This window comes from Macaca mulatta, chromosome 7, assembly GCF_049350105.2.
Source record: "Macaca mulatta isolate MMU2019108-1 chromosome 7, T2T-MMU8v2.0, whole genome shotgun sequence".
Classification (NCBI taxonomy): Eukaryota; Metazoa; Chordata; class Mammalia; order Primates; family Cercopithecidae; genus Macaca; species Macaca mulatta.
The window spans coordinates 75,350,984-75,376,455 of NC_133412.1; the positions used below are offsets into that span (position 1 = coordinate 75,350,984).

General features: G+C 38.5%; 1 protein-coding gene across 50 annotated transcripts in view; it reads left to right on the forward strand.

Annotated features, from left to right (window-relative positions):
* AKAP13 (A-kinase anchoring protein 13) overlaps positions 1-25,472 on the forward strand; it is a 352,639-nt gene that overhangs the window by 159,262 nt on the left and 167,905 nt on the right. For all 50 annotated transcript variants that reach the window (XM_015142950.3, XM_077940185.1, XM_077940184.1 and 47 more), the window contains exon 6: positions 24,420-24,615. In XM_015142950.3, the coding sequence (XP_014998436.3) occupies positions 24,420-24,615 (196 nt within the window). The remainder of the gene's footprint in view (positions 1-24,419; positions 24,616-25,472) is intronic.

Below are 25,472 nucleotides of genomic sequence, written 5' to 3' on the forward strand. Positions count from 1 at the left end.
GGGCCCAAGTTCTTTTTGTGTTTCTTTGTTCAAGGCTTATTTTGATTGCCAGTCTATTTTGATAAACCAAGTCTTACTTCTGTGAAAATTATGATTAGCCATTCTTGGACATGCAAGGATTTTCTAAGACCTATCCCTTTAGAAAATGCTTGAACTTTATATTAAATCCTACCAGATAGTAATAACTACTCAGGACATTGTTTACAGTTGCCCTTTTTTGTAACCCATGATTGTTAACTTTCACTTAGTTCAGTGTTAGGGAAGGCAGAGCTTTTGTTGACTTGCTGTTTCGCCTTAGCTTATATTTAGATATTACATTATGAATATGAATGCATTTGTGATCTGAAAATTCATCTTAAATACATTGTATTTAAGTTTCGCCTTAAGTAAATGAAAGAATTCATGTAGGGAGCATAACTCAATGATTGACATATATGTTATCTCTTATTTCCCTTTCTTTAATCTTCTGTCTTGCCTGAGAAATCTTAGCCCCAGAACAGTACCCAAAACATGTAGGCCTACTTCTCCTTTAGTTAGACAATCATCTCCTCTGATTTGAGGACCCCACCCATCGTCACCTAACTAGTTAGTGATGAAGAGAATAGGTAAAGACCCCAGTTTGCAGGCTCTTAGTTTCATGAATGCTAGGAAGCGACAATAACAGATGAGCGTGGCATTGTAGTTATCTAAGAAGAAAATATTAGAGGCAGATGTTATTGGATCTGGCTGATCTCTTACATGTCACAAAGTAGAAATCTTGGGATGTGGATCACCCATGTTGGGGGTAAGAGGGAGCTTGAGAGTAAGAGGAGGCTCCAGGTAGTGACTAGGTGTGCAGACTTGGAAGTCAAACCTAGGTTTGCATTTTGACTCTGCCATTTGCAGCCTTTCCTCACTAAGCCTTGATTTCTTCATCTCATAAATAAAGGATAATACTGTCTACTTCCTGGATGATAACCCAGTCTCTAGTGTATGCAATATGAAAAATTAGGGCTTATTTGTCATACAGATTTTGGTTATTTTTGTGGAGCAAAGAAAGGTGCTATAAATATTTCAGCTTGGAGAAAGATGGTAGTATAGTATGGTAGAATTGCTTATGGATTAAAAGCTTAATTAAAATCTAAGCCTGCCTACTTAGTAATTAGTGTGACTTGGAAAATGTCACCTATCCACTGAGTCTCATGTTTCCCCTCTCTTAAGGATAATACCTGTTCTGCCTACATCACAAGGTTATTTAAACTAAAAAAAGATTTGTGCAAATACTTTGTTAAACTCTAAGATACTCTGAACGTTTCTTATAATTATTTATTAATAATAATAATGACATCAGTAAAATTAGAGTTAATTGATCAGTGAAACTCAAATTCCAGTTGATTGGTCTACCAGATACCTTGTTTTGTAATATTTCTTGTAGTTCTCTGTGAATTAAAGTTAGTAGAGAGATTGGAGAATTGTGGTTAGACTGGCTGGTTTTGAATCCAGGGTGTACTTCTATGAAACTGCATTATTTATCTTGGGTAATTCACTTAACCTCTCCAAACCTCAGTGCATTTTTTTTTTTTTTTTTTTTTTTTGGTCTCACAAGAAGAAGAGGACTATCTTCAATGGGTTGCTTTGAGAAATAAATCAAAGAATTCATATAGAGAGCATAATTCAGTGATTGACATAAATGTTACCCCCATTTCCTTTTCTTTAATTTTCTTTTCCTTCTAATGCCTATGTCAGTTTTTCATACCTTAGGGAAATTTTACCAGAATCTTGTAGTATTTTAAGCATTATTTGAATATCCCTAGTTGATATAAGTTGGAAATTATACCCTAGTATAATAGATACTACTTTAAATAAAATCAGTTTGGCCCTCTGATACATGCTGTGATGTTGATGCCTGTAGATTAATGGAGCAAGGAATTCTAGATGGATAAAGAATCATTTACAATCCTTCCACCCTTATAAGAAGAGTATTTCTTTTAAGAATTTCAGCTCTGGAGTGGTGGCATACAAGTGTTGAAATATTTCAATTGCCATAAGAGCCAGTTTAAACATACTTGTCCTCATAAATGTCATCTTATTTTTAGTATCAGCTGAACAAATCTTCATTTATTGAATGCCTGTACTGCCCTAGAAACAGTTTATCTGTTTATGGTTTCTCATCTGTTTATGGTTTCCAGTCTATGTGTTTTTTGAGGAAAACAAGGTTCTTATAATAACTATACATTTATATTACCCATTATATGACTTTTAAAGTATGGTTGATTACATTCAAGCTACCATTTTACATAGGGTAAGTATTGTCATCTCTGATTGATTGATTGATAGATTGAGATTGACTATCGCTGTCACCCAGGCTGGAGTGCAGTGGCATGATCCCGGCTCACTGCAGCCTCTGCCTCCCAGGTTCAAGCGATTCTCCTGCCTCAGCCTCCTGAGTAGCTGGGATTACAGGCGCACGCCACCACGCCCGGCTTATTTTTGAATTTTTAGTAGAGACGGGGTTTCACCATGTTGGCAAGGCTTGTCTCGAATTCCTGACCCCAGGTGATTCACCCACCTTAGCCTCCCAAAGTGCTGGGATTACAGACGTGAGCCACTGCACCTGGCCATCTCTGTTTTATAATTGAGGCCAGAGAGGTAAAGTGACTTGCCCAAGGTCTCGGTTCACAAGATTGCAAAGTAACGGAACCTAAAGTCCACCGATCTATCCAGATTGAGAGAACACATGTGAATGATGAACACAGACCCAACCTGACAAGCACTAGTTACTCAGTCATGATTTACTGTAGTAGGCACTGTTGGCCCCTCTCAAAGGGTTTGTGCCTGTAAGTTCTCAAGTCCTTCTTATAAGACACTTACACTTGAAACCTAGGTGTAGGGTTAGGTGGTAGAGTAACTGCTCAAGAATACATATTTCACAATGGAACCAAGTGCTATTGAGCAAGATGTTCTGCCAACATAGTAATTTTGCCCTTTTAGATTCAAGTACTTGACAAGTTGAGTCCTCAGTAGCCCATCTGGTGCAAAACAAGTTTGGAGACTTTGCTTTTGCATAGTAAAGCAAAAGATGAAACAAATATACAGACTTATCTTAAAAATAATAACCAGAGAGGCAGAATTTGGGATAATTTGACATCTGGCCAGAGTCCCATTCATCAGTCTGTCCATCCCTTCGTATCTGACCTCCTTTGTCACTGTGTGATCTAGGTCTTTGTGTCTTGGTAAAGATAAGGTTGTAGAACTGAGTGGAAACTAGAGAATGGGGGAAGACACTAACATTTATTGAATATTGAATACCTGCTTTGTATTATGCACAGTACTACCTTGGTGCTTTACGTGTGTTTTCATTTAAAACCTCTCAGCAAACCTCAGGTAGGCTAAAGCAGCTTGTCCAAGGCCCATATAGTTAGTCGCTATTTTCACAGCCTGTCTTTAGGTTGTATTCGGATTTATTCATAGAATTATTTGAGGAGGCATGGTTGGTAGCTTTCTCAGGCTTTTAACCTAATTAGTTTATGATGATTAATACTCTGGTTCTCAGTGCATTTTTTTTCCCCTCAGTTTTCAGCTGGGAGACTTCAAGAATTTTGACATTTTACATTTTTTAAACCATTTAACTAGTAATCTCAGGATTGCGTATCTGGCAACATGCTAGAAAATTGTGAAATGTACTTCCTGAAGATAATATTGTACTTATAGAGCAATTTATTGTATTCATTGCTAGGTGTTTTGTGTAAATTCTCATGTATTTATCCTCTCCCCAACCCTTTGAAGGTGGGCATTTTATCTCCATTGCACAAGGAAATATAATAGCCACAGCTGGTAAGTGATGGAAGAATAATTTGAACCAGATTGTAACTCCAAGTCTCATGAACTTTTACACTCCCTTGGGCTTTCTAAGAAGATGAATAGGAATTGAAAGTTGGTTGGAATCACAAAGCCATTCCAAGTATCTTGTGTTTCCATACACTTCTTTTCTCTCCCTGCGGAATGACACATATATACCGAGCAAGGTATGTGTTTGTTCTTGGTCACCATATAACATTTAGACTTCAGACTGGTCAGAGTTGTGAAATAACACTACTTAATCTGTGGTAACAAATTATCTATGGCAACAGCATGTGATTTGTTTCTGACTTCACTCCAGGCCTACGTGGAAGAAAATACAGACCTGGAATATAGGGCTTGATAATCATGTGTGAGAAAATGAAGGATCAGTTGATGGCACCTTCTACTCTTTAAAAACTACATATGATTTTTACTTGCTAAATTCTAAAGTTTTCTTAAAGGCATACCAATAGAAAGCATGACTTCAACATTTTACCTGCTTTATTATTGGCAGAAATAGAAGTGATTGGGGAAACAAGGGAAGTGATTAGAGAAACAAGAAAAAAACTAGGTGTGTTGAACAAACAGTTTCGCTAAAATCAATATTTGGCTGAAGCAGAATATCACCAGCATAGAATGAACTTACGTGATACAAGAATAAATATGAGGTAGTAAAAAATACAACCAATCCTATACGTTTATTAATATTTACCTGTTCTGTTTTGAAAGTTTAACCTTATAGTAGGAGAACAATTTCTCAGCATTACCAGCTTCTAGATTGTTCTTGATTCATTAAACAGCATATGCAACTTCTCCTAGCACATCAGTAATGTATCTATCTAGTTGAACTACAGACAGTTGTAATTCAGGGAAATTTTTCAGTAAAATGTTCTAGAAGGAATTTTGTGTTAGGATTCTGGATTTAATAAATCACAAAAATCTTTTAGCTGCTGAAGTTGGTTATTGTGTAATAATCATTTTGGCAAGGTTTTGTTTAAATCTTTAGTGTCCATAGACATAAATAAGCAGCAGTATTCTTAAGTATTCTTACTAAAGCCTATTTTGTTTCATTAATGAAAACAAAATGTATTTGAGGTACCTAATATTTTTCCTAACACTTTAAAAAATACATTTATATCTGGATTGAGGATGATTTATCATAGTTTTTTGGCTTTTTTTTTTTTTTTTTTTTTTTTTTTTGACAGAGTCTCGTTCTGTCGCCCAGGCTGAAGTGCAGTGGTGCAATCTCAGCTCACTGCAACCTCCGCCTCCCAGGTTCAAGTGATTCTCCTGCCTCAGCCTCCTGAGTAGCTGGAGCTACAGGCGTGTGCCACCATGCCCAGCTAATTTTTTTGTGTGTTTTTTCACCGTGTTAGCCAGGATGGATTTATCATAGTTTTTTTACATTATTTTGGCCATTTTTTCTTATAAAATTTGGAGATGGCAATGTTGACATTTTGCTCTTAATTTTATTCTTATGTGAATGATTTTCAAATTGAACTTACCCTCGAAAGACCATGGCCTAAATGGAATATCTGCAATCAAATGATTCTTCTCCTGCCTCAGCCTCCCGAGTAGCTGGGATTACAGGCACTTGCCACCATGCCCAGACTATTTTTTGTATTTTTAGTAGAAACGGAGTTTCACCATATTAGCCAGGCTGGTCTTGAACTCCTGACCTCAGGTGATTTGCCTGTCTTGGCCTCCCAAAGTGCTGAGATTACAGGTGTGAGCCACCGTGCCTGGCCTAACATCTGTAATTCTTATACCATTTAAATTTTGATAAACATTTGTTGGCTTAATAAAGATAAAATGTTCTTCCTAAGGTTATCTAGCTGGTACACTGTCTCTTAATATTCATTTTAACTGTCAAACTATCCATTTGAAAACTCTTTAGTTGTTTTTGCATATGACATTAACAGTTTTTACAGTCACTGATTATTGTAGCATTTTATTCTTATAGTACATATTGTACACTTTCACTGGCCAATATAATTTCTGCATAAAAAGCACATAAGGAGATTTGTACTTTAAATCAGGGGTCCCCAACACCTGGGCTGCAGACTGGTACTGGTCCATGGACTGTTAGGACCCAGGTTGCACAACAAGAGGTGAGTGGCAGGCGGGCGATCGAGCATTACCACCTGAGCTCACCTCCTGTCCAGTCAGTGGTGGCATTAGATTCTCAAAGGAACGGGAACCCTATCGTGAACTGCATGTGTGAGGGATCTAGGTTGCATGCTCATAATGAGAATCTAATGCCTGATGATCTGAGGTGGAACAGTTTCATCCCAAAACCATTCCATCCTCCCCCCCACCCCCATCTGTGGAAAAATTGCCTTTCATGAAACTGGTCCTTGGTTCCAAAAAGGCTGGGGACTACTGCTTTAAATTATGTAGAGAATGCTTACATAGTACTCCTTATCTTACTAGTATTTCTTGTATTGGTGGTGCTGCCTCACTGATAATGGTGGTAACCCTGTAACCACTTAATCCTTGTTCAGTAGGTATCCATCTCTTTGGCCTTAAAAATGGCAAAGCTGAACTTGGGTGCGTCCCTATTGTTTAACATCTCTATAGGCCTCAGTTTCTTCGTCTACAAAATAGGGAAAAATATGTACCTCATAGATCTGTTAGGATTAAAGAACGTGTTTATAACGTTCTTAGGAGTTTAGATATCTCTTTATTTGGAGAGCTAGGAAGGACAATTCATTGGAAATATTTCAGGTTCGTATGAATATGACATCTCTTTTTAACCACCAGTTTCTGACTTACTGTTTTCTAGTCAGCCTCACCCCACAATTGTAACTATCTCTTGACCTAGTGGGGAAACCGAGTGCCATTTTCCTCACAGATTTTTGGAGGATAAATAGTGGTAGGTGATGTAGGGGTAGTTGCTTGACAGTTACCCCACAAGCAAGATTCCCTTACTTTTTTTTTTTTTTTTTAAAGTCTAATACTTGGAAGTTGCCTTCTTTTTTGGTTCATTAGAATTATACCAGCCCTCTAGTATACCACACAGTCACAATATATCAATCATTTCTGGTGGCCAGACAGCTAACACTTTGCATTCATGTTCATTTTATCCTCATGACAAATTTAATATTTTCACTTTACAGATGAGGAAATTGAAGCGCAGAGAAATTTAAGTATTCCAAGATCACAAAGATGGTAAGGTCAGAGTAAGGAATCAAACCAACTCTGTCTGACTTTCCAGCTTATGCTCTAACCATTACCTTATAAAACTTTTTTTGTTTAAAAGCACAAAATTTAGAACAAAGTATTCATAGACAGTATTTGCTCAAAGGATGTGCCTTCTTTTTCTTTGCACTCTCCTTATGCTAATTATTAAGGCGAGAGTGGCAGTTCTATGTTCCCCGCCTCCCGGCAAAAAAAGGAAGGAAGAGAGGAAAACTAAGTTTCAGTGCTAAAATATCTCGTGGCCCTGGGTATGCATGAATGCATATCTGACCATAACTAGCCTAGCAGTGAGTTCCCTTCAGATAACTAAGATACATCATTTTGAGGTGGATTAGCTATCCCTGAACCCCTACCTCTTTCTGGCATTTAGCCTCTCCAGCTCCATTTGAGTAGAGTTGTGGTTGGTTTTGTAGAGCTCGTTAAGGTTTGGCACTATTATGGTGATGTGGTTTTGAGAAGATAATGCAATAGCCCTCAAAGAAGGAACTACGTGCTGCAGTTCCTTGTCAGAAGTAAACTTGGAGCGAAACACGCCTTTAGGAGGGGTGACTAGGCTGCTTTCCTCTACTTTTAAAGCTGTAGTATGAAGCCAAAACTAAAAGAGGATGGGCTTGCGATATTCGTGGTGCTTGGGCAGCCAAGTGTGAGTATCAGCTTCCAGACCGATGCTTTGTGAATCTTCATTGTTTATTCTGACATTTTCTCTGGCCTTTTGGTATAACTCAACCTGAAGCATCATTGAACTTCCCTGAAGAACTAGTGTTTTTAGGATCCAAAAGTGTTTTTTTTTTTCTGCAGTTAATTTGACTGGGTTTTTATATGTCTGTTAGCATAAAACCCCAATGTTTTCTTGAGTTGCAGCATGCTAGGCAAGGTAAGAAGGCAGAGGTTGATTGGTTGTCGATAATTGCATGGCAGATAGAATGCTAGAAAATTAGTTGAAACTCATCCTGGGCTTATTGAATTTTGTTGTATAATGTACATAAACTGTGTTTGTATTCAAACACTCGGTTTGAATACTGTAACCTTCTCTCTGAGAAGTGACTTCTAATTTGTGTTACTTTGCAGTTGAAAAACTTGCTATGGATTTTATAAAATTTATAACAAAAACCCTAATATATTTTATTAGCTTCTGATAAATATTACATCAGATATCCAGTTAGTATAATTTGAATGTGGTTTGAAACTTTTTTAGAGGTAAGTTTCTTTGTGGATAGTGGAAGATGGCACATAAGTTTTAGAATTAGGTTTGGGTACAAATTGTGGCCATTTCACTTATAGCTGTGAATGAATTCTTGGGAAAATTATCCATTAAGTCTCAGTTTCCACACATGCAGAATGGAAATACACTGATACCTGCCTCAGTTTTTGTGAGGATTAAAAGTAGATAATAAACCAACAACATAATTGTTTTATTATCATTATCAAATATGTACTGTACATAATTTTATGTTCTGTACTCTTATATGACTGGCAGCACACTAGGTTTGCTTTCACCAGTATCACTGCAAATATGTAGTGCATTACAACATTATGACAGCCGTAACATCATTGGGTGATAGGGATTTTCCAGCTCCATTATAATCTTGTGGGACCATCGTTCCATGTATAGTCTGTCATAGACTGAAACATGGCTAAGTAGCACATGACTGTAGTAAATATTGTTAGCATCCTTCTTTTGTTTTTTCATTTTTGCCTTCTTCCCTTTAATGTTTTCTCACCCCTCCAAGAATAAAATCCTGGCTCCTACCAGGACTCACAAAGCTCTGTGAAATCTGAACCCGATACAACTCTTGAGACCTCATTTCATAACACTTTCCTCATTCGCATTGCTCTCTCTGCACAGCTACAGTGACTCTAACCTCCCTGGCCAGCTTATTACCACCTCAGGATCTTTGCACTTGTGGTACACATTGCCTGATGTTCTTGTTCCCTAACTCTGCATGCTGGCTCTTTCATACCATTCAGGCCAGTTATTAGGTCACCTCCTCAGAAAGCTCTTCTGAAGAAGCCACCGTTTCCAGTCAAAGACATTTTCTACCGTAAGCACCTGTTTTATTTTCCTTAAATGAAGATTTGGATTTGCGTTTTAGACTACATGCAGAGTAAATAAAAATTCTCTACACACTTTTGCTGTAAATGTCTTCTGGGATTTTTGTATATACACTTCCTTTTAGAGAATATGTGCATTTGAAATGGTTTTAAGATATGAGTATTCAGTAGAATACCTCTTAGTGCCATTTTAAAATGTGATCTAAAGAAATATTTTGCTTTTATCTTTTCTTTCTGCTCATTAATTCACATAAATTACTACACTAAATTGCTTTAGAATGAATAGATTGCTTGGAATGAATTTTAAAATTTATTTTTTAACCCTCATTTCAGCCCTTAGTTCTGTGAAGCCTTGGTTGACTTGCCTAAACACTATTTATCTGCAGAACCTTGGCCTTGTTACTTGAAGATTAAATATGATATTTATGATGAAAATGCTCTGAAAAACTAAATACAGCTTTACAATCGTATTATATTTGTTATGTACTGTGATTTGTTCCTGATATTTCACATTTGATTCAGGGAAATCGTGTCAACACATTACAGAACCTGTTTTGTTGTTGTTTTTGTTGGGTGTGGGTTTTTGTGTGTTTTTTTGTTTGTTTGTTTGTTTTGAGATAAGATCTCATTCTGTTGCCCAGGCTGGAGTGCAATGGCCCAGTAATGGCTCACTGTATCCTCGACATCCTACCTCAGCTTCCCCAGTAGCTGAGACTACAGGCATGCACCACCATGCCCGGCTAACTTTGGAAAATTTTTTGTAGAGATGAGGTCTTGTACGTTGCCCAGGCTGGTCTAACTCCTGGACTCAAGTGGTTCACCTGCCTCGGCCTCTTAAAATGCTGGATTAGCTGGACTATAGGCATGAGCCACCATGCCCGGGCAACAGAACCTCTTTGTGTGATTTTTTTTTTTGAGACAGAGAGTCTCACTCTGTCGCCCAGGCTGGAGTGCAGTGGCGCGATCTCGGCTCGCTGCAAGCTCTGCCTCCTGGATTCACGGCATTTTCCTGCCTCAGCCTCCTGAGTAGCTGGGACTACAGGCACCTGCCACCACGCCCGGCTAATTTTTTGTATTTTTAGTAGAGACGGGGTTTCACCATGTTAGCCAGGATGGTCTTGATCTCCTGACCTCGTGATCCGCCCGCCTTGGCCTCCCAAATTTGTGGGATTACAGTCGTGAGCCACCGTGTCCAGCCTGACAAACCTCTTTGTAACATGACCGTTTCAGCTGATATTTGGATGCTTTTGATTTTAATAGCAATAACAACAATAATAAAGACTGGGTGAGACTGAACTTTTAAAATACTCTTGCTATTGTTAAATTGGTTTTCAGCTTTGCTCAGGCCTATATGAAGTTTACCTTTGGGAGAAAATGAAACCTTGTCCAATGGGTCTATAGCTTATACCACATGCCATATTCCTATCTATGCTATGCTTCTCTCTTCTGCTAGTAACTTTTCTCCCTAGAACCTGTGCACATTAAATTTCATTTTTCCAGTAGTTCATTTTTAGAATCTCTGCTTCAGTGATGAATTGGAAAATTTTAAAAAATCTAATTTTTCATAAGTAATTTGAGAAGTTCTCTGACCCACCTTACCTGTTTATTGTGCAGTGCTATTATTAGGGTGAGTAAATCAATGTTACATGTTTCTGCAAAAGCAACAAATTACAGGAGAAACATGAGAAAAGTCACATCTAGTTTGTCCAAAAGACATTATCTTTTTATGAGGACCTATTTTATTAATGTAACTGTTTTTAAGTAGGATAATCAACTTTAATTATAACTTACAAAAAGTGCCCAATCAGGTCAGTGGGCTATATAAAAATACTCAAGGTCATTAGAAACTTATTGGACTTGTTGAATATGGGTTCTTTTCTTGAATTTTAGTGATGATAACCTCATACATAGTTAAGTGAACTTCATGCCTGAAGATGGGGGTCCTGCCCAGACAAATGAGCAAAAATTTATCTTTTTTTCTGAACCGAAAAAGCTAGTTTACAGAGTGATGACTTCATTGTGATTACAGTTACCAGTTTCTGTAAGTATAGAACACATCACTTGTCCACTAAGTTGGAAGCTTGTTAATCAGCTGATTTTTAACGTTCACCATTACACTGGAGTTTTGGGTTCATACTTAGTTCTTAATCTTTCTATCATATTTAAGTTTCTCATGATCTTCAGGAATAAAACTGAAAGAAATGGTTGTGCATTCCTTTCTCTCCTGGTTCTGTTATTTAAAAATTGGTAATCCTACAGGGTTTCTGTTTGATTTTGTTTTGTGTTTTTGCCCCACGAGAAAGCTAAAGAAACTTTTTGACCTTTTAAAGATGAGTGTGTACTCCTCCCTTCCCTTTCCCTCCCTCCTCCTCCTCCCTCCCTTTGCCGTCCCCTCCCCCTCAATTCTTGGAAATTTGACTTTCTTTTCTGTCATCGGTTTGAAATTACTTTATTCAGTTATATCATTCTTTCCAAGTTTCAGCTTATTTTGTAAGCAGTTCTCTTTTTTCCTGTTCTCATTACCACTGTTGTTGATCTTGGTCAACAGGGGTAATGTTCTCACTTTCAAAATAATTCTCAGGGGCCTGTGTTTCTCAGCCTCACTAAGTAGCATGAAGCACTGGTTAAACGGAAGACAGTTAAGTAGCTAGTAAGCCAATAACTGTCATGGAATAGACAAAGACACACAAGTTCTGACATGGAGCAACCTAGTTTGTGTATAAATACAAATTTAAGTAATATTTAAATAGAAATCTCTTTCAGTGGTCCCCAATTATTATTTTTTTTGGCACCAGGGACTGGTTTTGTGGAAGACAATTTTTTCATGGACCTGTGGGAGGAGGGGATGTGATGGTTGAGGGGATGATTCAAGCACGTTACATTTATAATGCCCTTTATTTCTGTTATTACTGCATTGTAATATATAATGGAATAATTATACAACTCACCATAATGTAGAATTAGTGGGAGCCCTGAGCTTGTTTTCCTGCAACTAAACCGTCCCATCAAGGGGTGATGGGAGACAGTGACAGATCATCAAACATTAGATTCACATAAGGAGCGCACAGCCTAGATCCCTCGCATATGCAGTTCTGGATAGGGTTCACACTCCTGTGAGAATCTAATGCCACTTATAACTTAAAATCACTTAGATACTCTGAGTCATCTGGGGAGTGAGAAGGTTGGAAAAGAGAAAGTACATTACTGAGTGAATAAAGATTATCTGGGATTGTTTCTTAGGTGAGGATCTATTTGATGTTGGTGTTGGTCTAGAGTGAACTAAATATAACTGCATTGGAGCCTAAGCTCAGATGTCTGCCTCATGGTTTATTTCTCCTGTGTTCGTTTCAAGGAGCTCCTGTGATACCTGCTGTCTCCGTCTCAAAACAAAAAACAAAACAAAACAAAAAAAACAGTAAAAATAAAATAATCAATTAATTCTCCCTCTTGCTTGCCTGTCACCTAGTCTAGAGTGCTGTGGTGAGACCATAGCTCACTGCAGCCTTGACTATTCACCTCAACCTCCTAAGTAGCTAGGACTACAGGTGTGCACCACCAGGCCTGGCTAATTTTTTTTTTTGGAGAGAGTGGAGGTGGTCTTTCTGTTTTGCCCAGGCTGGTCTCGAACTCTTGGCCTCAAGCAGTCTTCCCACCTCAGCCTCCTAAAGTGCTGGGAACACAGGTGTGAGTCACTGCACCAGCCTATTTATTTATTTTTAATAATTAAGTTGTACATAATAATATTCATGAGGCCACGTAAGAGGCCACCTCCATAAGACAGGTTTATTTCATTATCAGATATTACCTCTTACATTATAGAATTTTTAATAACAGTTGCAGCTCATCCTCCGTTTTGTAGTCTGATAATTTCACTTTGTCATATTTTCTATTTCTATGGTCTTTATAAGTATTCTTGAGGCCCTCTTTTGTTTATTATGAGTATTTAAATTATTCAACTAATATTGAATATTAATTTCTGATTTTTAAAAAAATTAAAACTAATGAGTACTGGAGTGAGCCTTATCTTTTACCTACTGATTTTTTGCTGCTGTTAAATTATTTCCTTAGGCTAAATTTCAAGGAATTGTATAATTAGGTCAAAGGAAATGATGTTTGCAACTCCCATATTCATTGCAACGTGGCCAGTATTAGCTCTGCTTTTCTTTTTTAGATAACTGCCACCATAGATTGCTTTAATGCAGTGTTTTACAACTTTGGCTGCACATTAAAGTCTCTGCGGGAGCTTTAAAAAACACTCATGCCTGAGGACCACCTCTAGGGATTTTGACTTGATAGATGTGATATGCCATCTGGACATAAGGATTTTTTTTTTTTTTAAGACGGAGTTTTCACTCATTGCCCAGGCTGGAATGCAATGGCGTGATCTTGGCTCACTGCAACCTCTGCCTCCTGGGTTCAAGTGATTCTCCTGCCTCAGCCCCCCAAGTAGCTGGGATTACAGGCGCCTACCACCACACCCAGCTAATTTTTGTATTTTTAGTAGAGACAGGGTTTCACCACATTGGCCAGACTGGTCTTGAACTCCTGACCTCAGGTGATCCACCCGCCTTGGCTTGCCAAAGTGCTGGGATTACAGGCGTGAGCCACCATGCCCAGCCTCTGGACATAAGGATTTTTAAAAGCTCTCCAGGCTTTCAAAGTGCAGCTAAGGTTAAAAGGTTACTTTAATGAGATTGAGCTTAACATTGCGTCTGAAAATTGATTCCTTAGAGTTATTCGTTGAATCAGGTTGGTGGCTTAAATCTGATTCAGTAAGAGGAATCAACTAAATACCTTGATCATATCAATAAATATATACATGTCTGTCTAGTAGAAAATTGATTTAACTTTAATTTTTACTAATCTTGTGAATGTTGGTATATTAGATATTGATGCATGTATAACTAATGTAGTGGCAGTATGCTGAAAATCACTTTTTCAAGATCTTGAAAGCAGTACAGTAAGGTAGAACTAAAAAAATACAACTTTGGCTATTGGAGTAACGTAGTATTCCAGAAGTTATGGACTCATTGAGAAAGGGAGTGAAGTAGCCCCTCAGGATAAAAAACAAGAGAAAAATGACCATAGACACCATGGACTACTAACTTCTGTACCCATATTCATAGTGCACAATGATCTAGAACTTGCATACTAGTCTCTCAAAATGTGTATTTGTAAAATTTATATATATTTTTTGTTTCGTCTGTCTGCATTCTCTGCTACAAAGTAGGCAGCAGAGGTAGGTATGTGTGGTGGTTTAGATTGTTGACCCAAATGCTGGCTGACTCCATTACTTAGTTACTACATTTCTCACAACTTCAGTTTCCTGACCTGCAAATTACGGTAATAATATTCTCCTTCACAGAATGATTACGAGAGTAAATGAGATGATGTGTACCAAATGCACAGTTCAATATCTGATACATTGTTAAGCAGTTGATAAATATTAACAATAAAAGGAAGTGGTTATGTTGTGGAAATAGAAACCAGTATTTAATGAGTACTTACTAGTAGTATGCATATTAAGAATGTATCTTGGCCGGGCGTGGTGGCTCATGCCTGTAATCCCAGCAGTTTGGGAGGCCGAGGCGGGCGGATCACCCGAGGTCAGGAGTTTGAGACTAGTCTGGCCAACATGGCGAAACCCCGTCTCTACTAAAAATACAAAAATTAGTCGGGGGTGGTGGCAGGCACCTGCAATCCCAGCTACTTGGGAGGCTGAGGCAGGAGAATCGCTTGTACCTGGAAGGTGGTGGTTGCAATGAGCCAAGATTGTGCCACTGCACTCCATCTTGGGTGACAGAGACTCCGCCTCAAAAAATAAAAAAAAAGAATATATATCTCTGTCCTTATATCTTAATATCTTACTCCTTGAGCCTCTGTAAGAAAACTGCTGTTATTCCCACTTTCCTTTTCTTTTCTTGTTTTTTTTTTTTTTTTTTTTGAGACTGAGTTTTGCTCTTGTTGCCCAGGCCGGAGTACAGTGGCGTGATCTCGGCTCACTGCAACCTCTGCCTCCTGGGTTCAAGCGATTCTCCTGCCTCAGCCTCCTGAGCAGCTGGGGTTACAGGCGTGCGCCACAACACCCAACAGGTTTTTGTGTGTGTGTGTTTTTTTTGTATTTTTAGTAGAGACAGGTGTTCACCATATTGGCCGGGCTGGTCTCGAACTCCTGATCTCAGGTGATCCACCTGCTTTGGCCTCCCAAAGTGGTGGGATTACAGGTGTGAGCCACTGCACCTGGCCCCCACTTTTCTTTGAACAGATGAAAATACTCTGGCTAATAGAAGCGAAATAATTTGTCTTAGATCAGACTGTGGTATAAATGGGATTCTACTCAGACTTCAGCACCCGTACTTTTCCCATACCACACTGTGATTTAGCCTCTAGGGAAGTCTCAGTTGAACATAATTAGATAAATTTGTAGTGAATTGGTATTTTTTTCCTCGTAGGAAAAGGTAGGTTGGTGTCAATTTTGTGAACAATATGGTGAGCAATGTGGGCATGCCATTTTCCAGCCTGTCAGAATCAATATTTGTCCTTCATTTTAGTAGAATGTGCTTTTTTTTTTTTTTTAAACACAGAGAATGAGAATTTGGTCTAGGCAGTTTGTCCAACATTTTGTCAGTCTCTTCAACGCACACGCCATTCTGTTGATCAATGTAGCAGATGGTGGACTTTGGAACTTTTTATCAGAGAATGTGTGTTGAAAAATGTTCTACTTGGAGAGAACGTTCCTTTGACTCATAAAAAAAATTTTCTCTTAAAGGCCTCTTTGCTCCTTGTTGCCTTCAGATTACAGTGAATACTTCCTGCTGTGGGTGCCACATGAAGTGTTCCTATAAAGACCAGCCCTTTCCTCTTACAGCAGTGCAGCATTATATAAGGGGGAGAGCACAGGCTTTGGGAGCAGCCCAACCTGGATTCAAATCCATTACTTGTTAACAATGTGCTGAGTAAGAGGGTGCTAATATTTATTGACTGCCTACTGTGTGCCAGGCATTGTTAAATAATTTATGTAGTCCTCATTAATTTCCACAACAACTTTCTTTGCTTTTTCACAGCAACCTTTTAAAAGGACTGTTACAGTTTTTATAGGTCAAGATGCATGCTCAAAGGGGTTAAATATCTAGCTCAAGTTCTCACTTCTTGTAAGTGGTAAAGTTTGATTTTGAAGTGAGGTTTATCAAATTGCTAATGTATGTAGTATACCTTGAACAAGTATGTTAATATTTCTGGTCCCAGTTTCCTCATCTCTGAAACCGGAATACTACTACTTTGAAGGACTGATAAGAGGATTAAATTAGTGTACTTAAAATTTTCTGTCAGTATCTGTTTAAGTAGATACTCAGATAATATTAGTTTCTTCCCTATCTTAAGTAAATAATAATCACAGAAGAGTGAAGGAATTGTCACCTCTGCCTTTATTAAAATAATGTTTTACATTTAACTTTGTATTTTGGAAAATTTTGAACTCAGAAAAGATACAAGAAAAATGCAATGAACTCCTATATACCCTTCATCCAAATTCTCCAATTTTTAACATTTGGTTACATTTGCTTTATCTATGTGTGTGTATATATACATATATAGAATTTTACTGAAGTCTTTGCGAGTAAATTGCAGAATCGTGACCTTCTGTTCCTAAATATTTCAGAATGTATTTCCTAAGAACAAGGACAGTCACTAAATACAGTAACAGTGCATTTATCAAAATTAGTAATTTATCATTAATACAATAATCTAATATATAGTAGTTTATATTCTACTTTTCACCATCTGCTTAATAGTATTCTTTTAAGTATTTTTCCTCTTGATCTGGATCACACACTGGATTTAGTTGTTACGCTTTAGTCTCCTTTGCCACCTGTGCCTTTTGGGCCATTACTGCCACTAACATTGGGTTGTACTAGAATTAGTTCCTTAGATTATCTGTCTCTTCAGAGAGTGATGATCTCAAACCATCTTAAACACTGTGAGTAAAACAGAAGAATATTTGTACTCTTCCGCCCTGGAGTGAAATCCCAACAAATACTTGAGTACCTACGTATGTCAAGAGATTGTGCTGAGTAGTGGAGATCAGCAGGTCGGGAGATACATGGTCCTGGTTCTCAGTGGGACTTACAGATGAGTAAGATTGTTATGGTGCAGTTCAGCAAGTCTTGCTGAGCTCACAAGATAGAGACTGCTCCGGGAAGTGTGCTGGAAACTAGATAAAATTCAGGGCTCCTAAGGATGTTTAAAAACAATATTAATTACCTCATGACAAGAAGATCGAAAATTTCAAGGTAATCATATTGTCAGCCTTTCATATCTTAAAGTCTGTTTTGAAATCTGGTTGAATGTGAAGATCTAAGAGACTTTAACACTATCTGATGTGTAGTGGTAATGAAACAATGCCTGTACTGCATAATTGCCACAGTTGGTGGTAAAGTACCTTCTTTTCTTCAGGGTGATAGTTTCCTTATTGGAATTAAAAAATAAAGCAGAAGGCGGTAGAAAGCTCTATAGACCTTCCTGCAGTATTTACATTCCTTCGTCTACAGATCTTTCTTTCACTTGTTTTTTGTCTTTGTTTTTTAAAGTGTCAGCTGAGGCTATGGTGCCTCTTAATTCACCAACTGAAACAACCAGAATTTCTAGTACATTTGTGGTTATCCTTTCCTGTCCTGCAAGACCTGATGTGGTTACAATATAATCTTGTTCACATTTTTCAAGGTAAATTTTAAATGCCCAGCCATAGTCCTCTTTATGGCAGAAACACAAGGCTGACGGACAACTTAATTACCAACTGTAGTCGTAGGAAGGGCTTCCACTTAAGAGAATGTTGAGTAGTTATTTTACAAGTCTAAAGGAGACTGAATGCGGAAGATGGATTTAAAATGGAAATGTGGTAGTTGTACATAAAGAAAATCTGTGCTAGAATTATAGAGCATTCAGATACGCCTAGGGTTCTAGGTATCGACCTCACAGTTCACCTAAGAAGGAGGGTGGACAGAGAGAGAGCAGGGCTTTGCCTTGCCTTCCCTCTACTGGCCCTGTCACACATAGCCACTCTATTTCTGCATATGATTTTATCTGAAAACATGCAGCTACTTAAAAGTTTGAAAACTAGTGTCTTAGTTGTATTTATGAAATTGTACCAAGCCATGGTCTCCTGAGGTTCCTTGCAGCTCTGTATAAAGCCTGTGAGCTCCTTTCTTCACAGGTGTTTGCTGTCCATTGGTTGCATGCTTTGGGAACATAGGTTCCTGGTTTCATTGGTGCATGGTAACATTGAGTTAAACAGAGCATACTGTGAAGCAGATGATGCTGGAACTAATGGTTCCTGTGAACTGTTTGTACTATCACTACCAGTGCTTCAGAGAGACAATTCACTTTATTTATACTCTGTTACAGTGTCTTCAAATGTGCATCTTTCCAATTGTGAAATCAGGTACATTTTGATCAATGCTGTTATACCATTTTATCATAATTTAATTTGCAACGGTTTTTTGCTTTAGTAGTACATAAGATGATGATGGCTTTACAAGTAATAGCATCTTAATTTTGATGAAATATGCTATATTTAGTGCATAAATATAGTGCCACACATATAAGGGTAAAACTCCTAATACATTCTTTCCTGCTTTTTTGCATCTGTGAGGGTAGCAATAACTTCAGGGGGCCAAACTGTGGCTAACAGTAATTAATGTTGAGACATTAATGTTGAGGCAGATGTCATATATCTTTGTAGCTCTAACCTCTAGCATAGTGCCTACCACTTAATAGGTGTTCAGTAAACATTTCATTGAATGGTCTTTTAATATTAGTTTATGAGGCTAGACCATTAAAACAAAGTTTTAGTTGGGAGTAATTAGAAAAAAGAAAATGACTTACTTTTTTTTTGTTTGTTTGAGGCGGAGTCTCACTCTGTCACCCAGACTGGAGTGCAGTGGCATAATCTCAACTCACTGCAACCTCCGCCTCCGGGGTTCAAGTGATTCTTCTGCCTCAGCCTCCCGAGTAGCTGGGATTACAGGTGCGTGCCACCACACTCGGCTAATTTTTTATATTTTTTTGGTAGAGATGGGGTTTCACAGTGTTAGCCAGGGTGGTCTCAATCTCCTGACCAGCCAGGATGGTCTCAATCTCCTGACCTCAGGTGATCTGCCTGCCTTGGCCTTCCAAAGTGCTGGGATTACAACTGTGAGCCACCACACCCAGCCAGATCAACATTTTTTAATTCTGCAAAACTCAGGGTTGACAGGGATAAAGAAAGGCCACTGGATTTTGAGATTTACTTATCACCCGAAACCTGTGACAAAGCTTTGGTAGCATTCAGCATAAGTAGGAGGCCGGGTGTGGTGGCTGATGCCTGTAATTCCAGAACTTTAGGAGGTAGAGGAGGATGGATCACCTGAGGTCAGGAGTTCAAGACCAGCCTGGCCAACATGGCGAAACCCCGTCTCTACTAAAAATACAAACATTAGCCAAGTGTGGTGGTGCATGCCCTGTAATCCCAGCTACTCGGGAGGCTGAGGCAGGAGAATCTCTTGAACCCGGGAGACAGAGGTTGTGGTGAGCCAGGATCACACCATTACGCTTCAGCCTGGATGACAGAATGAGACTCCATCTCAAAAAACAAAAACCAAAATGAGTAGGAACCAGATCACAAAGCCTTAAAATGTTGAAATGACTGGAAAGGAGATCTACCTCCTTTGAAGGAAAAAGGAAGAGGAAGACAGAACATAGTTCATTGGGTTCAGCAGGGTTCATCGACTCCAGCACTACTGAGTTTGGACCTGATAATTCTTTGTTGTAGGGAGCAGTCCTGTGCATTGTAGGACCCCCTCCTACTACTGAGTTGTGACAACCAAAGATGTCTCCAGATATTGTCAAATGTTCCCTGGGGGCCATATTCCTTGGGTGAGAACTGATGGACAGGGTTGAATAAACATTGCTGCTGCTGGAGTTGGGAAGGAACTAGTCCAGAAGTGGGTGGAAAACCCTAGGCAGCCAGGGGATGATTTACTGAAGCAGAGACCCAAGGAGGGCAGGAGGAAACAGAGCAAAACTTTTGTCTGGAAGGGGTATCCTGAAGTTGGAGAGGATGGGGAAATGCATTGTGTGTGTGGTTTGTTTTTTGTTTTTTGTTTTTGTAATGATGGTTGTTTTGGCTTACATTAGATGGTCTCAGGCTTATCACTAAGAAAGGAGAAAAGGTCTTTTGAGAATGAAGTAGGCAAAGTTAATGTTTGGCATTAGAAGAAATTATATAAACTTTAAATAATCCCAGCAGGGGAAGATTAGTATACAGGTGACTAAAAGGATTACTGAGCAGCAATGAGGCCTGGCTGAATGGGACTTTTGAAGCAATTATTAAAAACATTAGTAAAATGTATATCTCAACCACCCTGATACTTTTTATATTTGTGCATTTTATGGCCTAGACTTATGTACATTTTTTTTACTTTTTATTTTGCTTATTTCACAGAACTTTGTAGATTTCAATGTTATTGAACTTTTATTTCAGTTATTTTTAATGGCTACGTAATAGCCTATAGATCTGTTCTTTAATTTACCAATTAGCGCTGCAGTAACTGACTGGTTATTTCAGTTATTTTTAATGGCTACATAATAGTCTATAGATCTCTTCTTCAATTTACCAATTAGTGCTCCAGTAACTGACTGGTTAGGTTGCTTCCAGTTTTTAATGAAGTTATGCCAAAAGTTGCAGTAAGCATTCTTATGCATAGAGTTTTGCCAGATTTTACTGGTGGACCCAGTAAAGGTTTTATACAGTGGTAACACAGAGCAGGAAATGTATTTTCTGAAATGTCACATTAATGAGGCCTCCTTTGATTCACCACATTTAAAATCGCAACCTTCAATCCTGCTTTAATCTCCATAGCATTTGCTATCTTCTGGGTGTTTTACTTATTCATCTTGATTGCTGTTGTCCCCCTTGTTCAACAGAACAAGGATTTTGGTTTGCGTCATCAGCACCTTAAATAGTGCCTGGCACATACATACTTGCTAAATGAATGGATGATGGGACTTAGCCAGACTTGGAGGTGAAATGAGTTTGGAAGAGTGTCAGTAGCAACAGATATTCATGGAAGTCAGTGGAAAAATAATTGCAATGACTGATCTTTAGCATCTAGAGGGATGAGGAAGCAACAGAAGTCCCCAGGGGCGTGAATTGGGAGATTGAAAGGTTAGTACCTGGAGGCAGTTGTGACAACAAAAGCGCATTCCTGTGGAAGGTGAGAGTGGGAGAGGTAGAAGGTAAGTAGGCTGTAGTTAGAGAAAGGGATTTTCTAAGGTTTAGATATTATAAATGGAACAATTTGAGAATTAGTAGTAGTAAGGTTGGTAGAATACTCCATTTCGCAGAGAATGGACTGTGTCACTTTTTAATTGCCCCTGCCTTGGCAAACAGTGCCCTCTAACCTTGTTATATTTGGGTCATGCTCAGTGGTGGTATATAAAGCTGTTTTTGTTTTTAGAGATCTTTTTTGTTGGAATATGGCTGTATGTGATAATCTGATTAAGCAGATATGCCACTAATGTCTGCCACACAGTAAGGCATGTTAGTGACTATGTCAGTGTAGGCTTGAAAGGTGACTTGATATAGAAGTTTTCTCCCCGCTGTTTGACTTCTTGAGTCATTTATTTGACCCGTCAAGAGTATTTTACAAGTGCTTTTCTGTTTGAGGTCATTTTACTCAAAGTATAGCAGCTTAGTAAAATATGTAAAACATCTAGTATAGCATATGCCATTCTTATTTTAAGCTGCTTTTGGGGAGCTCTTGGGCATGGAAATTGTAATAGTAGTTTTTTGGAGTACACTTAATTGTCATTACCCTCAGCCAGTACATGATTTTCCATTGCTTTATAGGTTTTCCACTGTAGCATATTTTTTTTTTAAGTTTTTTTTTTTATATTATTATTATGCTTTAAGTTCTGGGATACGTGGGCAGAACGTGCAGGTTTGTTATATAGGTATACACGTGCCATGGTGGTTTGCTGAACCCATCAACCTGTGATCTATGTTAGGTGTTTCTCCTAATGTTCTCCCTTCCCTAGCCCCTGACCCTCTGACAGGCCCGGGTGTGTGATGTTCCCCTCCCTGTGTCCACGTGTTCTCACTGGTCAACTCCCACTTACAAGTGAGAACATGTGGTGTTTGGTTTTCTGTTCCTGTGTTAGTTTGCTGAGAGTGATGGTTTCCAGCTTCATCCATTTCTCTGCAAAGGACATGAACTCATCCTTTTTTATGGCTGCCACTGTAGCATATTTTTAGCTTTAAAATTCCAATTAGTCTCAGGTGAACTGTTAATGACAGACAGGTGTGACTTAGTAGAAAAAACTCTGGAGAGACAGTTGAAGTAATCTTTCTCATGTTTTTCAGTGGCTAGATAGCATGTCTGTAATTTCTTACATCTTTAGTTTCTTCCATTTCAAAACATGGTAATGATCTCAAATATAACGTTCCTCCCAGAATCTCAGGGATACTTTACCAATCTACTGTTTGCTTTGGTGAGATTATAATAACTGTGATATAGGTTGGGAGGCCAAGGTGGGTGGATAACCTGAGGTCAGCACTTCAAGACCAGCCTGGCCAATGTGACAAAACCCCTCTACTAAAAATACAAAAAAATTTGCTGGGCGTGGTGGGACGTGCCTGTAATCCCATCTTCTCAGGAGGCTGAGGCAGGAGAATTGCATGAACCCGGGAGTTAGAGGTTGCAGTGAGCCAAGATCGCATCACTGCACTCCAACCTGGTCGACAGAGCAGGACTCTGTCTTAAAAATAAATAAAATAAAATATGATGTGATATGGGATGTTCAAAGGTGTTAATGTTGTAAGGAAAGGAAAAATAACATTTCAGATAAGGAGGAAAGGGTTGATGGAAAGCATAATCTATTGTAGTGCCTGATCTTTGAGCTGCTAGGAACCTCATCAGAATGCTGTTTGAGGAGTGTTTTCGTTATGTTTAAAGCTTTCAGAGAAAACAGGATTTTCTGATAAAAGTAGAAAAATAGAAAAAAGTAGAAATGTTTTTCTACTTTTAAGAAGGGAAGTCTTACTAGGAATTTTTTTTAAATGAATGAAAGAGTAGAAGGAGGAAGAATAGGCAGTATCCGTGTGTGACTGCTCTGTGCCAAACACCATAGATGTAGTTTTTAATGCACATTTTCTCTAATTCTCAAAACAATGCTTAGATTATAATATCTGTGTTTGCATATTATGAAATTAAGGCTTAGAAAAGTTAAGAAATTTGTCTAGCAGCATATAGCTGGGAAATAAAATTTTGTCCCCAGAAATCTCTAACTCTGTATAGCATACTGTGTATCAAGCTAATGAGAAAGAATAGTGACACCCACAGTTAGGGCTTCAGACATTTACATTTGTGCTGAATGTAGAAGAGGGTGCTTAACACTTGAAACGCATGCTCAGGTACAGTAGTTAAGTAATATGAGATTGTGTGGGGTATCATTGTGTGCCTCATCCCTGTTGATTGTATGCCCCAAGATTCTTTCATCTGCTGTAAAAGCATAGCACAGATTATGTATTGTGTCACAGCAGGCATTACGGGCATGGGTATGCCTTCTGGAAGCAAGAGTGGAATCGGAGGTGCTGTAGCCTTTAGAGGAGAAACCCACTTGCCTCGTTCAAATCAGTTGGCATATAATGGTGGAAAGTTGTTATATATGTTTATAATGATATGAGTTGAGCAAACTTGCTACGAAGTTTAAGTTCTTGGAACCGAGTGCTTTATTCCAAATAAGATGATAATTATATTGACAAGTGTTGAACAATATGTCATCGTAACAGTTTTTCTTTGTGTAATTGACTTCAATAATCTTGAGGGTGTTTTCTGCACCTGTTGTTAGAAAAGTTGGAGTGCCCTTATAAGGGTTGGAGTGAGTGGTTCTTCTCTTCCCATTATCATCAACTGTAGTTAGCATATGGTCTAATTTATTTTAAGAACACCTCTTAATAAGCCTTGATTTTGTTGAAAATCAGGCTAAAACCATCTTCCTTGCACTTCCTCATTACTTGGTTGTTAGCATAATATTAACTATTATTAGATCTCAGACATCTCTTTATCTTGATCTAAAGAACATTGTTAGGGCTAGGAGTCCTGCAGTTTTCATTTAACCCATTTGTGATCTCTTGTGAGGAGGATGGAGCTATTAGTTATATGCCTGAATCATTTGGGAGGTATATATACTAATTTTTGCTGCTGAACCTCAAAGAACAATCAGGTTGGAAATATGAAGTAAGACCTAGAAGGTTAAGCCTATGTCTGGGAGGCAGAATATATATGCATTAACCAGAGATTGCTTGCGTGTAGGGAGAATGCTGGAGAACCAGACTCCTGGAGCAGTTTATCCTATGAAATACCGTATGGAGACTGTTCTGTGAGGCATCATCGAGAGTTGGACATCTATACATTAACCTCTGAGTCTGAATCACATGAACACCCATTTCCTGGAGACAGTTGCACTGGACACATTTTTAGACTTATGAACATCCAGCAGCAACTAATGGTAAGTCAGAAAGCTTTTATTTTTAAGTGTGTGCATGTGCATGTGTATGTTTTGTATGTGTGTCCCCGCCCTCCTCCAATGAACCTTGATATAATTAGAACATAAAAATACTTTCCTGGCCGGGCACAGTGGTGCATGTCTGTAATCCCAGCACTTTGGAAGGCCGACACAGGTGGATCACTTGAGCTCAGAAGTTTGAGACTAGCCTGGGCAACATGGAGAAACTCTGGCTCTACAGAAATTAGCTGGGCATGGTAGTGTATGCCTATAGTCCCAGCTACTCGGGGGTCTGAGGCAGGCAGATCGAGTGAGCCTAGGAGGCAGAGGTTGCAGTGAGATGAGATGACACCACTGCACTCCTGCCTGGGTGACAGAGCAAGACCTTGTCTCAAAAACAGAAAAAGAAAGACTTTCCCCAAAGATTGTGAGAGCTGTAAAGCAGTGTTAGCAGTATTAAATGTTACCACTTACAGATCAGAGCTAGCATTAAGGTTGTAGCAGTAAGGGGACTGAGAGGTTTTTTTCATTGGTTTTGGGAATAATGAAAGACACATATTTCAGGTACAGAAATATGCAACAACTAGAATTAAATTATCCCAGCATGAAAGGATATTTGTCTGTGTTTGGCTTAACTTTACAAAATGAAAGAAGCAAAACAGTTTCTGAGATTGTTGCCAAAGAACAAGAACCAAATTTAATCAGGAGTATTTTTATAACTATTTTAGTGAGTGATGATATGTACCATTTGAATATAGTATTACTATATTTAAATCAATAGTTGCATGATACAAAGATCACTAAAAAAAAGAAAAGATTTTATAATCCACTCAAGTCTTCAAGATAAAGTTGTTGCCAGA